Below are 17654 nucleotides of genomic sequence, written 5' to 3' on the forward strand. Positions count from 1 at the left end.
TTTAGATCAACTACTCTTAAACTTCTTTATTGAGGTATGGTCATTTAACTCCATGGTAAATTTGTTCTTCTTTAGACAAGTTAGAGAAGTGCATTTGAAAATTTTCAAGTTTATTCAATTTTGTTCCAGCACCACACCACAACATAATGACAGGGAATTGTAAAAAGAGGCATATTGTCTTAAAATGTAAGCTTTCTTATGAATATAAACTTTAAAAAAAAAATGTCTTGTACAGCTAATCCCTTGGAGGTTTTGTGCTGCTTGTTAATAAAAGTACAAAAGACACATCATTCAAATGTAATCATAATCAATAAAAGCTTTGATACAACAAAAACTTCTGTAACACTGTTTCCCTTATAAATTTGGGAGGAAAAAAGAAAAACTTTTTCTATCAATTTCAAAACAGAAGACCAATATACTCACTCGAACAACTCCCTGTTAAGTAAAACAGGTAGGTCATAATCCACAGGCAGCTCGTAACTATGCCAAAGAATGGCAGCTACACAATGCAAATGAGAAGGAGAAGGCATCAGAAGACCATATTCTCTGGGTGAGCTGATGGGATTGATGTAACTAATATGCCCGCTTTTTTTCAATGCAGCAACTCTTGAAGAATCATGAACCCACTGAAGCAAAGCTTGGATCCTAAGGTAATAAAAAGTAGCATGTAAAAATTAATACAATTCACACAACTGTAAAATTATCAATTGAGAAATACATAGAAATACAATTGACAAAATTGTGATAATGTATTTTTTCAGTTCAGAAATACAAAGGAATATTTAAAAATACATTGATAGGTAGCTCATGCTGAGCTAACGTATCAGCAATTGCACTTAAAAAGGCATCACTAACTTCCCCTTTAGCCAAAAATCACTACCGGATAATGTGCAATAGTAAAGTCATCTTAGAAATGCCATGCATGTGAACACAGCAAAACATTATTTCTTAATTTAATACCGATACCTAAAAATGCAAAAAAAAACAAAAACACAAAAGAACAACACGGCACACAGAATAAATTCAACTAATTTTTTTTCTACCTGTCTTTTGTACCAGGATCCTGAGTTATTCCAAGCTGGTATAGAATGTCAATGGTTGAATCAGAAGAAAGGCCATTCAGTCTGCCAAAGAGCAACGGACTGTTCAAATCTATAGGAGAAAAATAAAGTGTGCATTTTAAAAATCACACTATATTGGTTTTCTTCAAAGTTAGTAGCAGTTTAAACGCAAATAATCCTGCACCAAATTACAGCCTCATTTTAAGTGGGGGTTGAAGTCTGATTTGTTGCTTTCCTTTTATTAACTTTCTGATTTTTCATTTCATTTTGTTTTTCTAGTTTGTCTAAAAAAACATTTGTTGTACAAGTTCCATTTGATTGTAGGCAATGTTATTTTCTTATCTTAAATCTAACAAATTACAGCCTCATTCTGCACAAATTACACTGTTTACAATAATATTAAAATTGTCTCAGACTTCTATAACACTACGCAAAAAAAATGCTGGCTTTGAATTAGACTTGGGAGGTATTCAAAGATTAGCAACTTAGAACAAACAGTAGTAAACAATGTCACAGTTCAAAATGTCAAACCTTTACCCACTGTTTTTTTTCCTATGTCAGAAAATGTATGTGTGGACACTCCATACTGACGCTTTTTGCGACCACATTTTTATTAGAACATACTTAAGAAAATACACAACTCCAAGACACATGCTAGAATTTTCATAGAAGTATATAAAACCCACCCCAATAGTATAACACACTCACAACCAACCCCTTGACCTCAAAGCAAATTCTGAATTGTTATATAACCACACAAAGACCCAAAGGGAGAAAGAAAAGGAGGTCAGAGAAAAATTAGATAATAATGTTAAGCAGAAGGTGGGCTGGCACCCTGCCTGGCGTCTGTTTCCTGCCTTGTGTTGGCTGGGATTGGCTCCAGCAGACCCCCGTGACTAGGGAATCCATTCCCGGACGGGTTATCCATTCCCGGGAATTCAGGAATCCTGGGCATCTCACATGTGAATGGTTTTAGAACAACCGACACTTTTATTTAATAAAACTACTGCAATATGTTGACACAAATAAAAGACTAACCTTATCTACAAGCAGTTCATGCTGTCATATAAGTACATGTATCTTTAGTTGCGGTAATAAGAGCGTAGAAAGCACAACGTGTCCAGCGAGCGGTCGTCCAGGCGAGAGCGCACCTTCGTGCACAGTACACCAGCCGCTGAGAAAGCACGCTCTGCCTCCACTGAAGTAGGCAGCACAGTCATCAGATACTGATACACTTGTTCTAAACAACGCCCGCGCTTGCCATTGCTCTGAAACACCTCCATTTCAGCTTTTACTGATGTATCCAGTTTCTTGTTATCATTCTGTGATGACAAGTTTCTTGCAACAGATAATGAGGATGCAACAGACGGACGCATTGCAATTTCAAGTGCCTGTTCAAAGCTGTCAACAGCACAGACATCAATGAACTCTGCCCCGTCCACTGTGCTCAGTCTTACTGGGAGCCGGGAGACTGACTGCTGCTGGTCTGTTGTTCAATGAATTAATGAGCAACACACTACACCGTGGGTCAAAAAACCACGCCACTTCATTATTTTCAGCTATAACTGTTATTTCTTGATCGATTTTTATACGTTATATATGTGAGCTTGGCCGTTCCCGTTTTCCTGTGAATTATAGCAATTTAATTCCCGGGAAGGTGGGAATGAAAAATGTCCCTGAATCCCAAGTCCCTACCCGTGACCCTGTAGTTAGGATAAAGCGGGTTGGATAATGGATGGATGGATGTTAAGCAAAACATACAGTATATGTAGAAGGCAGTTTATATGCCTGTTCTGGTAGGAAAAAAATTAAAGTTTTGTCAAACTAAAAAAATGCAAGATTTTGAAGGATGAATTTTTTAATTAGAGCCTCTCTCAGAAAATTAGTAGGTTATTTCTGATTGGGAGTAGCCAGTGGGACTGAATGTGGATATTTGTGTTCAAGTGCTTTGCACTAATTGACTAGTTGTTTCATTTGATTAAGAGGATGTAAAACTTTATTTTGTAGTTATCTGAATTACTGTGAGAAGTCTGCAGTGCAATTCATTTCTTTATTCATGTTGCACTCTTCTGAAATTTTTCATTGAAAGAAAACAGAATATTGTAGAGAGTGTACTTCTATTTACCAATTATAGCACAGCCCTATAAACTGGAGCCTCGTCCAGGGTTGTCTCCCATGTTGTGCTCTGTGCTGCTAAATTCACAGCACTATATGAATCAGAGCTTCTTGTATTTTGTGTGCATTTCATTGTGATTTTAATTACTTTTCTGCTGGAAAATTGGACGCCATAGGTACCAAAGCTAGAAGGATTTTTACTTTATATGCAAACGTGCAGAGCGGACTTTATATTACTGTAGTTAATACTTCTGCAAGGCATGTTTACAATTTATTAATATGTACTCAGAAATGTACTTTCTATTAGAAGTACTCTCTCTTTTAAGCCTACTTCAGCTCCTCTGCAAAAGTGTCAAGTGAACATAAAAATCAATGAACTGTAAAACCAAGCATTTTATCCAATTATTAGTTCACTACCAAAATGTTCAAATTATGTTTTTGGCTGATCCAGAGTATAACAAGCCAAAAATGAACTTGCTTTCTCCTAGCTATACTCCGGCTGAAAGTGAGCAAAATTAAGGTTTGGTCTGAGATTTGGCAAAAGAGGCACAGGCCCTTAAAAAGCAGGCTTGAGAAGAAGGTCAGAAAAGGAAAGATGTCCTGTAGAGACCTGTACATGGAGGATCACTTGAAAAAGTATTCAAATATTCTATAGCAGAAATATCCATTGACAAAAGCTCATCACATTGAATAATCATTTCAGTCATACTATGAGATTATTAGTGGTCCAAGTTTACATAAATGAGGTTTAATTTTCAATGAAGGAGAGGTTGGATGGGGAGCTAGATGAACATCAACTTATGAATGAAATATAAACGATGAAAGCTCTAGGTCTGAGAGAGATAAACCAGTGCGAAGACCTCTTCTGGAACAAAATGGAATATGTAATCTCCTCAGTGTGATGTTTGCCATCAGTAAAATGAGCCAAAAGCATTGAGTTTTTTTGTTTGTTTTTTTTAAATAAAAAATGTTATGTGGAATATGTAAATACCAAAACATCAACATAATTACAATAGGAAAGATATGTCTAGTGTCCACTCTGTACTGATGCAGAAACAGTCCTCAGTACACTTAGGCACCATTCAAGCAGATGTCAAAAGATTATTTTGTCATATTCCAGATGTACCTAGATATTGCTTCACACAACATGTACAACTTGAAACAGATTCATGCCCATTTGGATGATACATACTGTATCCACAACAGCCTTTCCTTGTAGCACACAACACTTTTGTCAGCAGTAACATCACAACTGGGAACATACACCTTTTGCATATCACCTGATACACATTCCACAGTTTGTTCAGTTTCAGTGCTGGATGATTGGCTTCTTCGTTGTCATCATTAATTGTGAAGTACATGTATTTCATAAGGAGTCAAAAACGACACTCGCATGTAACTTTGCCAAATATGGGAGTCTGCAAGAACCGGTTTGTGGACCAGTACAGTCTCCAGACTGGTTAACAAGGGACTGAAAAACACCCACATGTCATCTGCAGCGACAAGCTACCAGCAACTGTCTGAATGGTTTATTGTGACTTTTTTTTTTTTTTTTTTGACACTGTCAACAGACATCTTTAGACCAGGGTTACCAATAAATGGGATACACTGAGGTGCAAGATTGTCAGCAGCAGTATGAAGCCGAAGCCAAAACCAAAAATTAATATCACTAAAACTTGTCAGGTCGAAATCTATCAAACAGTTATCGATTTCATTGTCTGTGTCAACATCTGATGACCAAATCACTAACTCTCGATTCAAGCACTGGTTCAGTTTCAGTTTTGTTCTAAAACTGGCTATACAGCTTTCCATTTGCCATTGTGTTTTTAGTTAAAGGCTCAGTCCCTCTCATAAATATTGACGAGTTACCATAGAGTTAACATTAAGGGGCAGAACACAAAGAAATATTTATGATATTTTGCAACGTGATGTTATTTCACTTGATGACTGCAGAAAACTATACCAACAGTTATTTGGGTTTAACACTATAAAACGGGATCATTAAACGTCACCCCATCTCTGACCTGGGTTCAACTGTATTTATATATAATTCTAAGCCAGAGTTATGCTCTTGGTCATCACCAACGAGGTAAATGGACTGAATTTTGGAGATCCACTGAAAGCAACACAGGTGGGCCTGAAATTCTGTCCAAAATTTTACTGGAAGGGCGGTGGATAAACTGTACTGACAAAGTAAAAGGCGGCCACAATGCTCCTCAGTGGAAATGGAGGCATTAAGAATAAAGGGAGAGTGGTGCAGTGGTTATTGGATTCCTCAGTTCTATTTAAGGTATAGCAGATGGATATAGCAATATTCTGAACCCAGGTAAAGATCTCACATGATTGAACATGGATGTTAATGGGATTTCCCCACTTATTCACAGCATTTTGTGTATATCTTTTGAGTTATTAACTGGATGTAAAACAAATTGGACTGCAGAAGATGACCTCACTGTCTAAGAGAACTGAGAGTATTTTAGTTGATTACTTGACGGCACCTAAATAGATAAGATGCTGAAAACATAAGGTAAAAGCAACCAGTTCAGGTGAGCTGTCAAGCAAAAATGCATATTCACCAGAGGCCATGTGATATCCCCCCAACTCTACACACTAATTGTGATGAATAGGAAGGTAGCAGTAATTAACCAATTAACCATACCCAGGAATTCAGGTATAGACTGGGACACTGCTAGCCAAACCAGTATGAGTCTCTGTACCAACCTAAATTAGGTTTTAAACTCCATCACAGTAACTGGGCTTCTTGCACATAAAGCTGACCTATGAAATTCTGTAACTGCAACTCAAATTTAAGATAAAAACCTTTGCTAAAATATGGAAAATGTGAGATCAGTATTAATCTCCCAGATTCTCTGGATGCACTCTAATGTTCTGGTTCTTTTCAAACAGTATGAGCTCCTAGTTCATCTGAATTATTAATAAGACAGAGAATAGCTGCCAGACTTTAATAAGTGTTGACTTAGCTCAAGCTCCATCTTTCACAGTTACTTATTTACATTTGTTTATTTGGCTGACGCCTTTATCCAAGGCGACTTACCATTTTTATCATACAATTGGTTACATTTATTTTTGGTTTTCCAGTTGATGCACAGGCAGATCAAGTGACTTGCTCATGGTCACACAGTGTCAGTAGGAGGACTTGAATCCACAACCTCAGGGACTGAAATCCACATTACTTGAAATACTAGATATGTTTCAGCTGCACAGATTATTTAAATCAAATCTCCAAATTAAGAGCAAAGATACAGTACATTTACACAAGACTGCCACATGCTAGGTTTCATTAGTCTAAATAGAATATTACTAGAATATTTTTCATACAAATTGCATAGAAGTCAATTTTAAACAGTGCTGTTAAAAGCATGTGCTTCTCCTAGTTCTTAAATACATGTTAGATGATTTCTGTATTATATTTGACCAGAATATTTCCCTCAGTGCCCAAAATTAACATTTCTTTTTAAGACAGAGCTACATTTTTATATGCAAAAAATATTTACGTCTTACCTGCCGGGTCAGTACCAGATGCAGCACAATTTCTAAGAAGAATATCTATTAACTTGAGTCCTATGCGAGTGGATTGGAGGCCGATCTTTACCAACACAGCTTCAATGTTAGGAGAGTGCATCCCACAGTATGGAGACATTAGTAAGGCTGCGCAGGTCTGCAGGAGGTTGGCTGTTGGGGCAGCTGCACTTGCCATCATAGATTCCAGGTCACTAATGTGAGTCAGGCAATGATGTAATAGCCTTAACCAGCCAATACTTAAAAGATAAAGAATGTGAAACAGGTTATTTTCTTTTGATAGCGAGGAGACAGATCAAGATAGGTCATTGTGTTTTGTGATTTAAAATACAATAATATTGCTTCATTGTCATTTTATTATGAAGTTAGAAATATTTTTCAGTAAAATAAGTAATAATGAATTATGCATTTTTGTGGATATTTGTATTAATTGGACTTTTCATTGCCACTTCTGACTGACATACAAAATCAGGTTAGGAATGTCAGCAGGAACCAACTTGCAACCTGGGTGCTGCCTGTAAACACATTCACACACACACACATTTGTGTACGTGTGGTTTATTAAAACGTTCTGAGGCTAACCTATTAAGAGACACACCAGTGATCCAAAACATGTTTTACTTTTCAACATAATAACCATGAACACGAAAACACTTGTTACTTATAACATTTAGAACAAATTTTCCATGCCACCAAAACTCTTTATTTCATGAAGTCTCGTCTTTGGCGTATCATAGGGGAACTGAATGCAGTCACACTGGGCCTGGAGTGGCATCTCTTTTAATCAACAGTTTGTTAGAGCAAAACTTTCAACATATGTACTGTGAGCAGCAGGGACTGTTGTAAAGCAGAAGGGTTCACAGCTTTCCTCTACACTTTTTCCTAATTGAATGCTGCAAACACCAAAGTCACTCGGCAAAATGCTGACCAGTAATGTGGAGTTTAGGGGCATCTAATCAATATGAATGACATACTTAAATTATTTATAGTCGTGCACATGAAAGTGCTTGCAATGGCTTTGACAATGAATTTTATTTGGCCTGGAGAATGACTATACTTCTACTTTACAATTGTTATATAGCTTCTGAGTCATAGGGGGAAGTTTTGTCTACAGTTATGAAATGCATCGAGAACTCCTAATTAGGTCTCTCCTAATTTATTAGCACAAGATTCTCCCCGGAACACTGGATGTGGATGAGACTACATTTTATAGTTAACTTGCTGGGCACACGCTGTGCACATACTTTGTTCATAAGCACAAACTAATCACTTTGTTGTGCACTATTTCATGCATCCTCACTCTTTAGTTCTCCATTAGCTTCACAATGGCAATATTTTCTTCTGTAGTCAGCATCAAAGGCTGGCCACATCATGGTTCTTCAAGGAGAGATGACCTTACACAAATCACATGTCTGTGTCATACAGACAGACTGGTCCTGGTACAAGGTTACTCTCTGAAGGTGTACTGTTCGCCAGCATAAATACAAAGACAGCACAATATTTAATTTTCATCATCTGTGACTTGGTTCTGAAACAAGAAACATGCGCTATAAACCATAAACAATAAAAACTTGCTAAACTTTGGCCTTACTTCAAGTTCTGAATCACAGAATAGCCCTTTTAGGTTCAGGCTCAGAACAGTTACAGTAGATTACTCCTTGTATTAGAGCATATACACACTAACATATTCTTTTGTTTAGAAGTTTATTTATAAAGCTATAAAAAACAAACACAAATCGTGTACCTTGTTTTGGACACTTGGTCTTCAGAAGGAAGGAAAGGGTTGTTAACAGTAGCAGATGATGTGTTGCCGAAGGCAGTAAGTCCTAGTAGTTTAATTTGAGAAAGACCCAGGGTGCTAGCATCCCTTGGTCGATGGAGACGCAGACACACTGCAGATGTCACCTCTGCTTTGACAAGTTGAATTTTGATATATGTGAGGCCACTGGTGATAACTGGTGTGGATAAGGGCAACATGTTCACCCCATCAGCACTGATTTCTACAGACACTGAGGATGGACAAGCTACAGAAGGGGGGAAAAAAATGTTTTAATGTTTTTTTTTCCGGTAATAATAAACACTTAGACAAAAACACATATAACATTTCTTTTATAATTCCTCTGGTTTTCTGATTCCATTATTAAACTCTTCTTCCCCAATTTTTGGCCACAACAGAAAAGGAAAAAGGAACTGAACTTCAAGCAAAGGCATTTTTTCCAAGAATAAAAAAGACCCAAATAACACATCAAGAAATGTCGCACTGTTTCAAACCCTCACCTGTTTCTGAAGAAGTAACTATCAAATTGAACTTTTCGGTCTCTTATTTAACAACAAAACATATCTACACTGCTTCTTCAGCAAACCAAGAATGCCATAATATGTGACACTGTAGCTCTACAAATAATTGAAAGTTAAACTGTCAATCTTTTTGAGAACAAGTGCTCACTCCAAAGTTAGTGTATACTTTATATACATTTTCTACCAGATACAGACATGAGTCCACGGACCTCTAAGCCCCACCTTAGACACTGGGCTGACAGATATAAAACTTCATTTATATCAAGCAAGTCAAATGCATTGGAATTAATGTTAGAATAGTCTGGACTGAAGACGAAGAGATGTAGGGTCTTCTTTAGATAAAAATCCCACTTCTGTCTTCGGGCTGATGATCACCAGATTCACACATCAAGTTGATGATTCCAAGTATGCAATTCAGACAACATTCTCAAAACAGTACACCTCACAAAAAAGTTAATCAAGATATGGGTTCTGTTAATTACAACAGCCAGTCCCTTTTGGTAATCCTTACTGGTAGCTTTGAATTGATGTTAACAGATTATTGTATAATACTTCACGGCTAATTTGCTCTGAAGCTGAGTGGGAACCATTTTTTGTCATATACATCAATTATATTTGAATCTTGTCAGGACTTCACACAAAATAGCAGGGAAACATTGTATCACTCATTAATACAAATCAAAATTTTTGGTAAATACTTAAAATACTTACTCGCAAGTGATGCAAGATGCGGTTGAATGTGAATCTCCTTGAGCAGCACAGCTGCTGGAAGATGAATGGTCAGATCACACCAAGCTTCCTCAGGAAGGAAAATGTAAGACCAGGCTGCAGAGCGCGCTCTACGATGAGGTGGTGTTGCTTGTAAAAGAACCTCAGCTGGTTGGGCAGTAGGACTACTGGAGGTAATGGTGCCTGAAATTGAGAATATTTCTGAATAAAACTAAGAGTTTTGTTGTTTAAAAATTCAAAAATATGAATATTCTAAAAGGTTACAGAAACGTAACAGTATATAATGCAACACTCTTATTTTTTAATACTGATTAAAACTGAACTCCTTAAAATAAATTTCATTTGTATTTTATATATAAAAATATAAAAGCAAAGCAAAATGTGCTTAAATAACAAGAGCTGATGAAAAAGCTTACATCATTACAATTACATGTGAACAATGGAGATATACCACCACAACCTAAGGACAAGCCTCCTTCCCAGACTTCATACCCGTCTAGAAAAAGGCATGTTCAAAAGTGCATCTAAAGCCTGCCCTACCAACAATCATGGACAGATGAGAACTACCATAAGTAAAATCTGATGATATCACGTCCTTCATATTCATGGAATCAAGCCCCACGTGCTGAAGCAGAGGTTTCACAAAGTTCTCACCCAAAATGGCTCCACATATATACAACAATGGAAGAAATTTAATACAAAGAAAGAAAGATCAAACACTACGCATGGTACTGGTCCACCTAATTTTAGATATTAGGGGTTAACCCTATAAGAGAGTTAATTTCAAGCTAGAGGGAGAATAACATATTAGGTAAAGTACTAATTAAGTATCAGGCCCAGTACCTTCAGTGTTTAAACTCTCACCATTGCAGAAAAACATAAAAAACAAACATTTATTTGGTACTTTTAAATGTAAAACCCACCTAATGGTGCAAAATTATGAAGCCCTTCTGCATTATCTGGCTCAGATGCCAAAACTCTTGCTTTTAGACTGCCATCTGCAACTTTGCCTGGGCCAGAGTCAAGAAATTTCATGATAGTGGACACCATGCTCCTTGCTGTATTCACAATTGCCCGTGTGCTTGTTACCATGTTATTACAAATAAGCTGAACACCACCTGAAATCAAAGAAACAAAAGCAAATAAGCTGAAGAACATATTCTAATCTATTTTAATACTGGCTGACTATCTGATGTTCCCTAAAATCAACCATCTCTGAATTACCTCATATTAAGATGCACCCAGTGACATTTAATTCTCTACAGTTTTCAGGAGGAGTACTGAAGTACTTGCATTACATTTGTAAATAAAAGGGGAACTTAACCTGCTCCAGACCAATAAGCATACCCAATAAATGTGCATGTTTTACAATGCAAAAATGGAGAACTAGCTATCAATTAGAGGACTTTAAGCAAACCATCAAAAACTCTTGTGGTCTCTTTTGCAGCTGTTTACCTCAAGTGCAGTCTAAGTAGCTTACATGACCATGTCTTCCAAAAATCAACAATTCTTGCCTATAGTCTGCAGCAACAAGTCACTTTTCTATTTTTCCCCAAGCAGCTAGAAGCGGACAGTTCCACTTAAATGTCTAAGTAGCCAATAAATCACTGTCCTCAAAAAAGATGCACTTCTGCCTTTTATCTAGCAAGACGTCTGAAAGAGCAAGCTGTCCTGCTGTTCTAATCATAAGTTATTGATTTCATATTGGAGTTCTGAATCTCTTTGGCTTCTTCTTTGCATCCTGCTACACATATGGTAGGTTGATTATAGGAGCTGATGAAGATCTAGCCCTTATCATACCCCCACCATTTTTCATTAAAAGGGGAATCACATAAAAATATTCTTGGTGTACTGTACTAGCATTACAAATGTATGACCTTCCTAATTATTAATGCTAGAAAGTGATTCATGCCAATGGTCTCAATTTGTTGTTGTTTTTTTTTTTTTTTAGATATAGTGTACAGTACTTAGGAGTGAAAGCAAACCTAACATTAACAGTTTTTAATAATGTACCATATTCAGTCAGACAAACAGGCTATATCTTTCTGCTCATAAGCGTTACACAATGGGATTCTTTCATCCTTCTCAGTTTAACGAAAACATTCACACACATTACTGCTCATCAATGTCCTCATTTCATAGTAAAATACGCGTAGTAGTGATCTGAAACATGTATTAACAAGACATCCCATATTTCAACCCAATGCTGGGACCCTGCTGCTGTTCTATTTAAGTCTTTCTTGGCCAGATAGCCATATTGCAGAGGGTCCTATTGAAGTTGTCTGCATGCTCCTTTAAGATGCTCTTTTAATTTCTTCCTTTTCTGATGTAAATTGCTTCAGTATGGCAAGCTAATGGCACCATTACTTGTGTTGGTGCGAACATGGGGCTTAGGATGAGGTGGGCACCATTCATGGATGTTATTCTTAAGCTTGAAATCTTACTGACCTTAGTTAAACACTTTCTTTTTCTGATTACAGTAATAAAATAACATTTGTTCACAAAAAATAACATACTCAGTCACAATTACATATTGTAATCCTTAGTAATCTTTGTAAATTTACTTGCCCATATCATGGAATGCTTTAAGTGCTTCAGTTGTATCCAGGACCCTCAATATAAACCATAACAATGGTTCAGAGAGCTGGCATGTGGAAAGCGATCCCTGCACAGACAATAAAACATTAAAAGTTAACACCAATACACGAAAAATTACTACTATAATATCAGCAGCGAATAACAGACCAAGAAAAATGTTAAATACTTAAAAGAGACATAAAGCAAAGTTAAGTAAGCTGTATTGCAGCTATTTTACAATATTTCTATCTTAGGCAAATCGTTACTAGTAATAAAGGAATAACAAAAGCTTTACTAAAAAATCAACTATTTTAAGGTATAAACTGTGTTTAAAAAGAGTTAATATTTAAGCAAACATCCTAGACATATCTAACTTCCATCCATCCATTTTCCAACCCGCTGAATCCGAACACAGGGTCACGGGGGTCTGCTGGAGCCAATCCCAGCCAACACAGGGAAAAGGGAGGAACCAATCCCGGGCAGGGTGCCAACCCACCGCAGCATGTCTAACTTTACATAGTAATTAATATTTATATTACAAATCCTATCCATATATTTATTACAAATACAGCAAAAGCAAACAAAAGATAAGCTTACCTGCCTCCCCATGTAGCCACAAGCCATATAAGTGAGAATGGGCTGAAGCATCACCTGAACAGAGGTTGCCTTCTTACTTAAGGTTGTTAGAATTGTAAATAAACCATCTCCAACTGATATTGCATCCAAGCCTCCATGAAAGTTTTCATGTTTTGTCAGATGAAGGCCACTAGCCCCTTTAAATAAAATAATAATAAAAAAAAAAAATCACAGTAAAAATCAACAAGGACTATTTTCATTCATTGGCTTGAAATTAACCCATCAAACCCGTACTTCAACATTTGGCTGCTCCTCAAATCAAAAAATGTTTAATTACTCAAGGTATGGAAAAAAATAATACATTCTTCTTGTCAACATACTAAAGACTAAAAATGCAATTTTATAACTCAAATAAATCTAAACATCTACAAATGAAAAAATAACGTTCAACTATCCATCACCAGATAAGGGAGCAGTAGGACAAGAACATATTACGTTAGGGTGTTCGATTACACTGCAATATGCATGATATGAAAATCTTCTTAAAATGCTTCCTGTTGAACTATTGGTTTAAGGAAAGTCACTAACTGCACAGTTACCCAAAATCTGACCCTGTAACCCCTGTGGTGGCTCCTTTTGGTTAAAAAAGATTTCTTACTTATCTGTGAATTCTGTACTTTCACAACATTTTGTACAGATTCTAGATGTTTAAGATTGCACAATACATGCAAGTATCTTTTAAAAAGTCATGACCCAAATGTAAAACAGACACTATGACAGAAATAGTTTCAATGACAGCACACAATTCTTCAGTTTAACTGAAAAGAGGCAACACCACATAAATTAACTTACCTATAATCATGGCCATTGCATTACTATTGCATTGTCCAAGTGCTGAGAGGATCTGGCTCATAATTTGTTGATTGGCCAAGACCAAGTCGGCAACGCCTGCAGCTGGACTTTGATTAAGTGAATTACATCCATTGCTTTCCTTGCTGCCACATGCTTTTTCTTCATCAGAAACACCGTCTGATGTGGTACTGCTCATTGTTGGTATTCTTGCACTGAATTCGCGATCAGTGGACAAAGGTAGTTGGACTAAAATGTTTACCAGCTTTAGAAGATCAAACATTAGTTGGTCACGTGTCATCTCTCCACAAACAGCCTTGGCATCCCCAGGGCGAATGATGTTGGAAAACAGCCCTCCGAAGCAGGCACGTGCCCCAACTGAGCTATCTGATCCACTGCGAGACACCACTTTGTCCGAGCAGGTTATATAATGGTGTACCAGAAATGTGATGGCTTCAATAACTGCTAAGATGGTGCTGACAGATACTACCTCAAAGTTTTGTTCTAATGTGAATTCCAGCAGCTTGATCTGAGCATCAAGAGGACCCTGACCAGACTGGAAAGGACCCCTGATAAAAGAAGTAGAAAATGCATAAAGAAACAATTAGGAATATCATCAAAGCATACTACTCATTCATTTACTGACCCTGCTTTGTTCACAGCAGGATTACAGTGTTCTGAAGACTATCCTGGCAATACTGGACATGGTAGGAAGAAACAGTGCACAGGATGTCTGTCCATCATAAGGCACATATACAGTACATGCGTCATACATCACACATACTGCAATGGTTCAGAGTTGACATACAATCAACATTGGTCTGGGAAATGGGAGGTGACCAAAAGTTTAAAACAAGCAAACTGCACACTACAAAGCAGACAAATCATGATGTGAACTCAGGTTTAGTATGCTCACTAAATAAACATTCCAAATAAAAAATTCCCACATAATGTGATTGTGTGTTGCAGCATTCATACAGAACACTCAAGTTACATAGTATAGTTTAATTAACATAATCATGTATTGTACATTTCTGCAAACGCTTTTGTTAATTAAAATTAAATTCTTCCCACACTAGATAACAACGTACCAAGCTCTCTTCTCTGAACTGGCCCAGGTACAACAAGTAAAGTGTCCTGGTTAACTGAACCAAAGATCCCGTATCTATAATGCACCTTTATAGGCATTAGCACTGCTAATTTTAATTTAAAGTTTACATAAACAATCATGATTTAACATATTATTTAAATTTTCACAATACCATTCTATTATGTAACACAACCTTTTAGTTTGAATCATATTAAACTCAAAACTGTGTATTTCAAGATAAATCCTTTGGATGAAATAACTGCATTAAGAGTTCCACCAAAATTAAACTCTTGGTTACTTTACTGGAAATGGTTTGCTAAGCTTTGTTATAGACATTTTTAGCTTTAGTTTATTAATATGTTTGTTTTTTTTAGCTTGGGTAGCTGACAAGGTGTTAAGAATAACTTTGTGTGTGTGAGACTTAATTTCTTGTGTACACCTTTTTTTTTTTTTTTAAATTACTTTTAATGTATTCACAATAGTATTGATATGAAATAATAAAATTTAGAAAGCCTGAAATTTTAATACTTTTAATTTACATAACTTGAGAAATAAATAACTGCTTAAAACCAATACTAAAAAACTTAAAAACATTATTACGTCATTGCAGCATGAATTAGTGAATATCAAAATATATCTGAATATTTTAATTTACAAACTCTTTAAAGCTACTATTATAACACTCTTTACAAATAGTTTTGTAAGAAAATCACTTTGATAGGTTTGTGGCATTTGCTGTTATGAGACTACATCTTTGCATGAAGGAGACATTAGCTGGTTAATAACACTTGACACTTACTGAAGAGGGATATTTAATTAATATCAACAAAAATAAGTCACACACCAGATACTTTAACTTTCAAAATCTTTCCCTACCTTTTTTTAATTTGACCCAACTTAAAGGCTACCTTACTGAAAATAAACTTATTACAGAATTCCAAAAAACATTATTTGTTCTGTTGTTTTCAAGTTACCTCTCATTAGTGATCAGTGATTAGTGGTTTGTGTGTGCAGAAATTACTCTTAACTGGAGACAGCATTGAATTTGCTGCTTTATCATTCAAATATGTGTCATGTTCTTTTGGTCAAATTTTAGTTTTTATACTAATAAAGTAATAACACATACTTTGGTTTAAAAAAGTAAAAACAATGAATAATACAAATGTAATATTTGCTGATTCATATTCAGGAATTAAGTATGCCATTTCAGAAGCTCCACTAATTGTGTGTCTCAGATTATGCACTTCCATTAACACCCTGCATGCTGTAAGACTGGGGAGATCTGCCTTGTGCTACAACATTAATAAATGTCTGTCTGGAAATTTTGAAACACAAACTAAATGCATCTTATTTTGGAGCAATGTGTAGCTAGATATGTGCAGGGTTGAAGCCCCCATATAAGGCTGAATTCTTTCTTGATCAGCACCGACTCCCACTGACACAGAACTGAATAAGCCAGTCAGAAAATGAATAGCTGGATGGTTTACTACAGTCATGTTCACAACAAATTTAGGATAAATGCGAAGCTTCCATTCTTTTATCAAAGAGGAAATAATAAAAGCTTTTTTTTGCCATGAAACCACAGTGGGATTGTCCCACTTTATTAATTAATTGATGATTTTACTTCCACCTCTGTTGCCCTCCCCTGGGGGGTACCACAGGGCTCCATCCTGGGACCTCTTCTGTTCTCCTTGTACCTGCTGCCACTCGGCGCTATTTTTCGGAAACACGGTATTTCCTTCCATCTTTATGCAGATGACTGTCAGGTGTATTTCCCACTGAAGCGCAAAGGTCCATGTTCTGTCCAGCCCCTGCTTGATTGCCTTACTGACATAAGGAGTTGGATGGCACTAAATTTTCTAAGTTTTAATGAGAACAAAACAGAAGTCATGCTATTTAGGCCCAATAGCACCAGAAGGACCCCTTGCATGGACCTTTCCACTGTGGCTCAATTTGAGAAATCCATGATCACAAATTTAGGTGTAAAAATGGACTCCACTTTTAAACTTGATAGCCATGTGAATGCAGTGGTAAAATCTTGCTTTTTCCAGTTGAGGCGACTGTCAAAAATCAAGCCTATGTTGTCTAAGCGCAACCTTGAAACAGTGATACATGCTTTTATAACATTTCGTCTAGATTACTGTAATGCGCTTCTTTTTGGAATTAGCCAGGCCTCCATGGCTCGCCTACAAGCTGGTGCAAAACGCTGCTGCTCGATTTTTAACTGGCACAAGAAAGCATGAGCATGTTACCTCGATTTTGGCTTCCCTCCACTGGCTTTCAATTCGTTTTCGAATCCATTTTAAGATCCTTGTATTTGTTTTTAAATCTTTTAACGGGTGTGCCCTCTTTATTTGTCGGAACTGCTGCACCCTTACGTACCATCTCGCTCCCTCAGGTCAGCAGACCAGATGCTTTTACACGTTCCCAGGGCACGATGCAAACTCCGAGGTGAGCGAGCTTTTTCAATTGCAGCACCAAAACTCTGGAATGATTTGCCATTGCATGTTAGGCAGGCTCCTTCGCTAGCTGCCTTTAAATCCTTTTTAAAAACACATTTTTACTGTCTGGCTTTTAACCCTGTATAATATGGTGGCTATTTGTATACTTTTTATACTTTCTATTAAGAATGTCTTCAGCTCTTATGTGTTTATGTGTTGTTTTTCTTTGTACAGTACTTTGGTCAGCCTTGAGGTTGTTTTTAAAGTGCTTTATAAATAAATAAATAAAATAAATATTAAGTTAAACCATGTAGTAATAACAGGCACCGACAATTCTGCAAAAAAATTCAAACCCAGGATGTGCTTTTTGTACTTTGA

The 17654-nt window shown here is 36.6% G+C and overlaps 1 protein-coding gene across 1 annotated transcript in view; it reads right to left on the reverse strand.

Moving 5' to 3' along the window:
• birc6 (baculoviral IAP repeat containing 6) overlaps positions 1-17654 on the reverse strand; it is a 255776-nt gene that overhangs the window by 126721 nt on the left and 111401 nt on the right. The window contains 9 exon segments of the mRNA XM_051919229.1: positions 424-645; positions 1044-1152; positions 6699-6955; positions 8461-8740; positions 9726-9926; positions 10667-10861; positions 12312-12408; positions 12918-13093; positions 13749-14314. Coding sequence (XP_051775189.1) covers positions 424-645; positions 1044-1152; positions 6699-6955; positions 8461-8740; positions 9726-9926; positions 10667-10861; positions 12312-12408; positions 12918-13093; positions 13749-14314 — 2103 coding nt within the window.

The sequence above is a fragment of the Erpetoichthys calabaricus genome, chromosome 15 (assembly GCF_900747795.2).
Source record: "Erpetoichthys calabaricus chromosome 15, fErpCal1.3, whole genome shotgun sequence".
Lineage (NCBI taxonomy): Eukaryota > Metazoa > Chordata > Cladistia > Polypteriformes > Polypteridae > Erpetoichthys > Erpetoichthys calabaricus.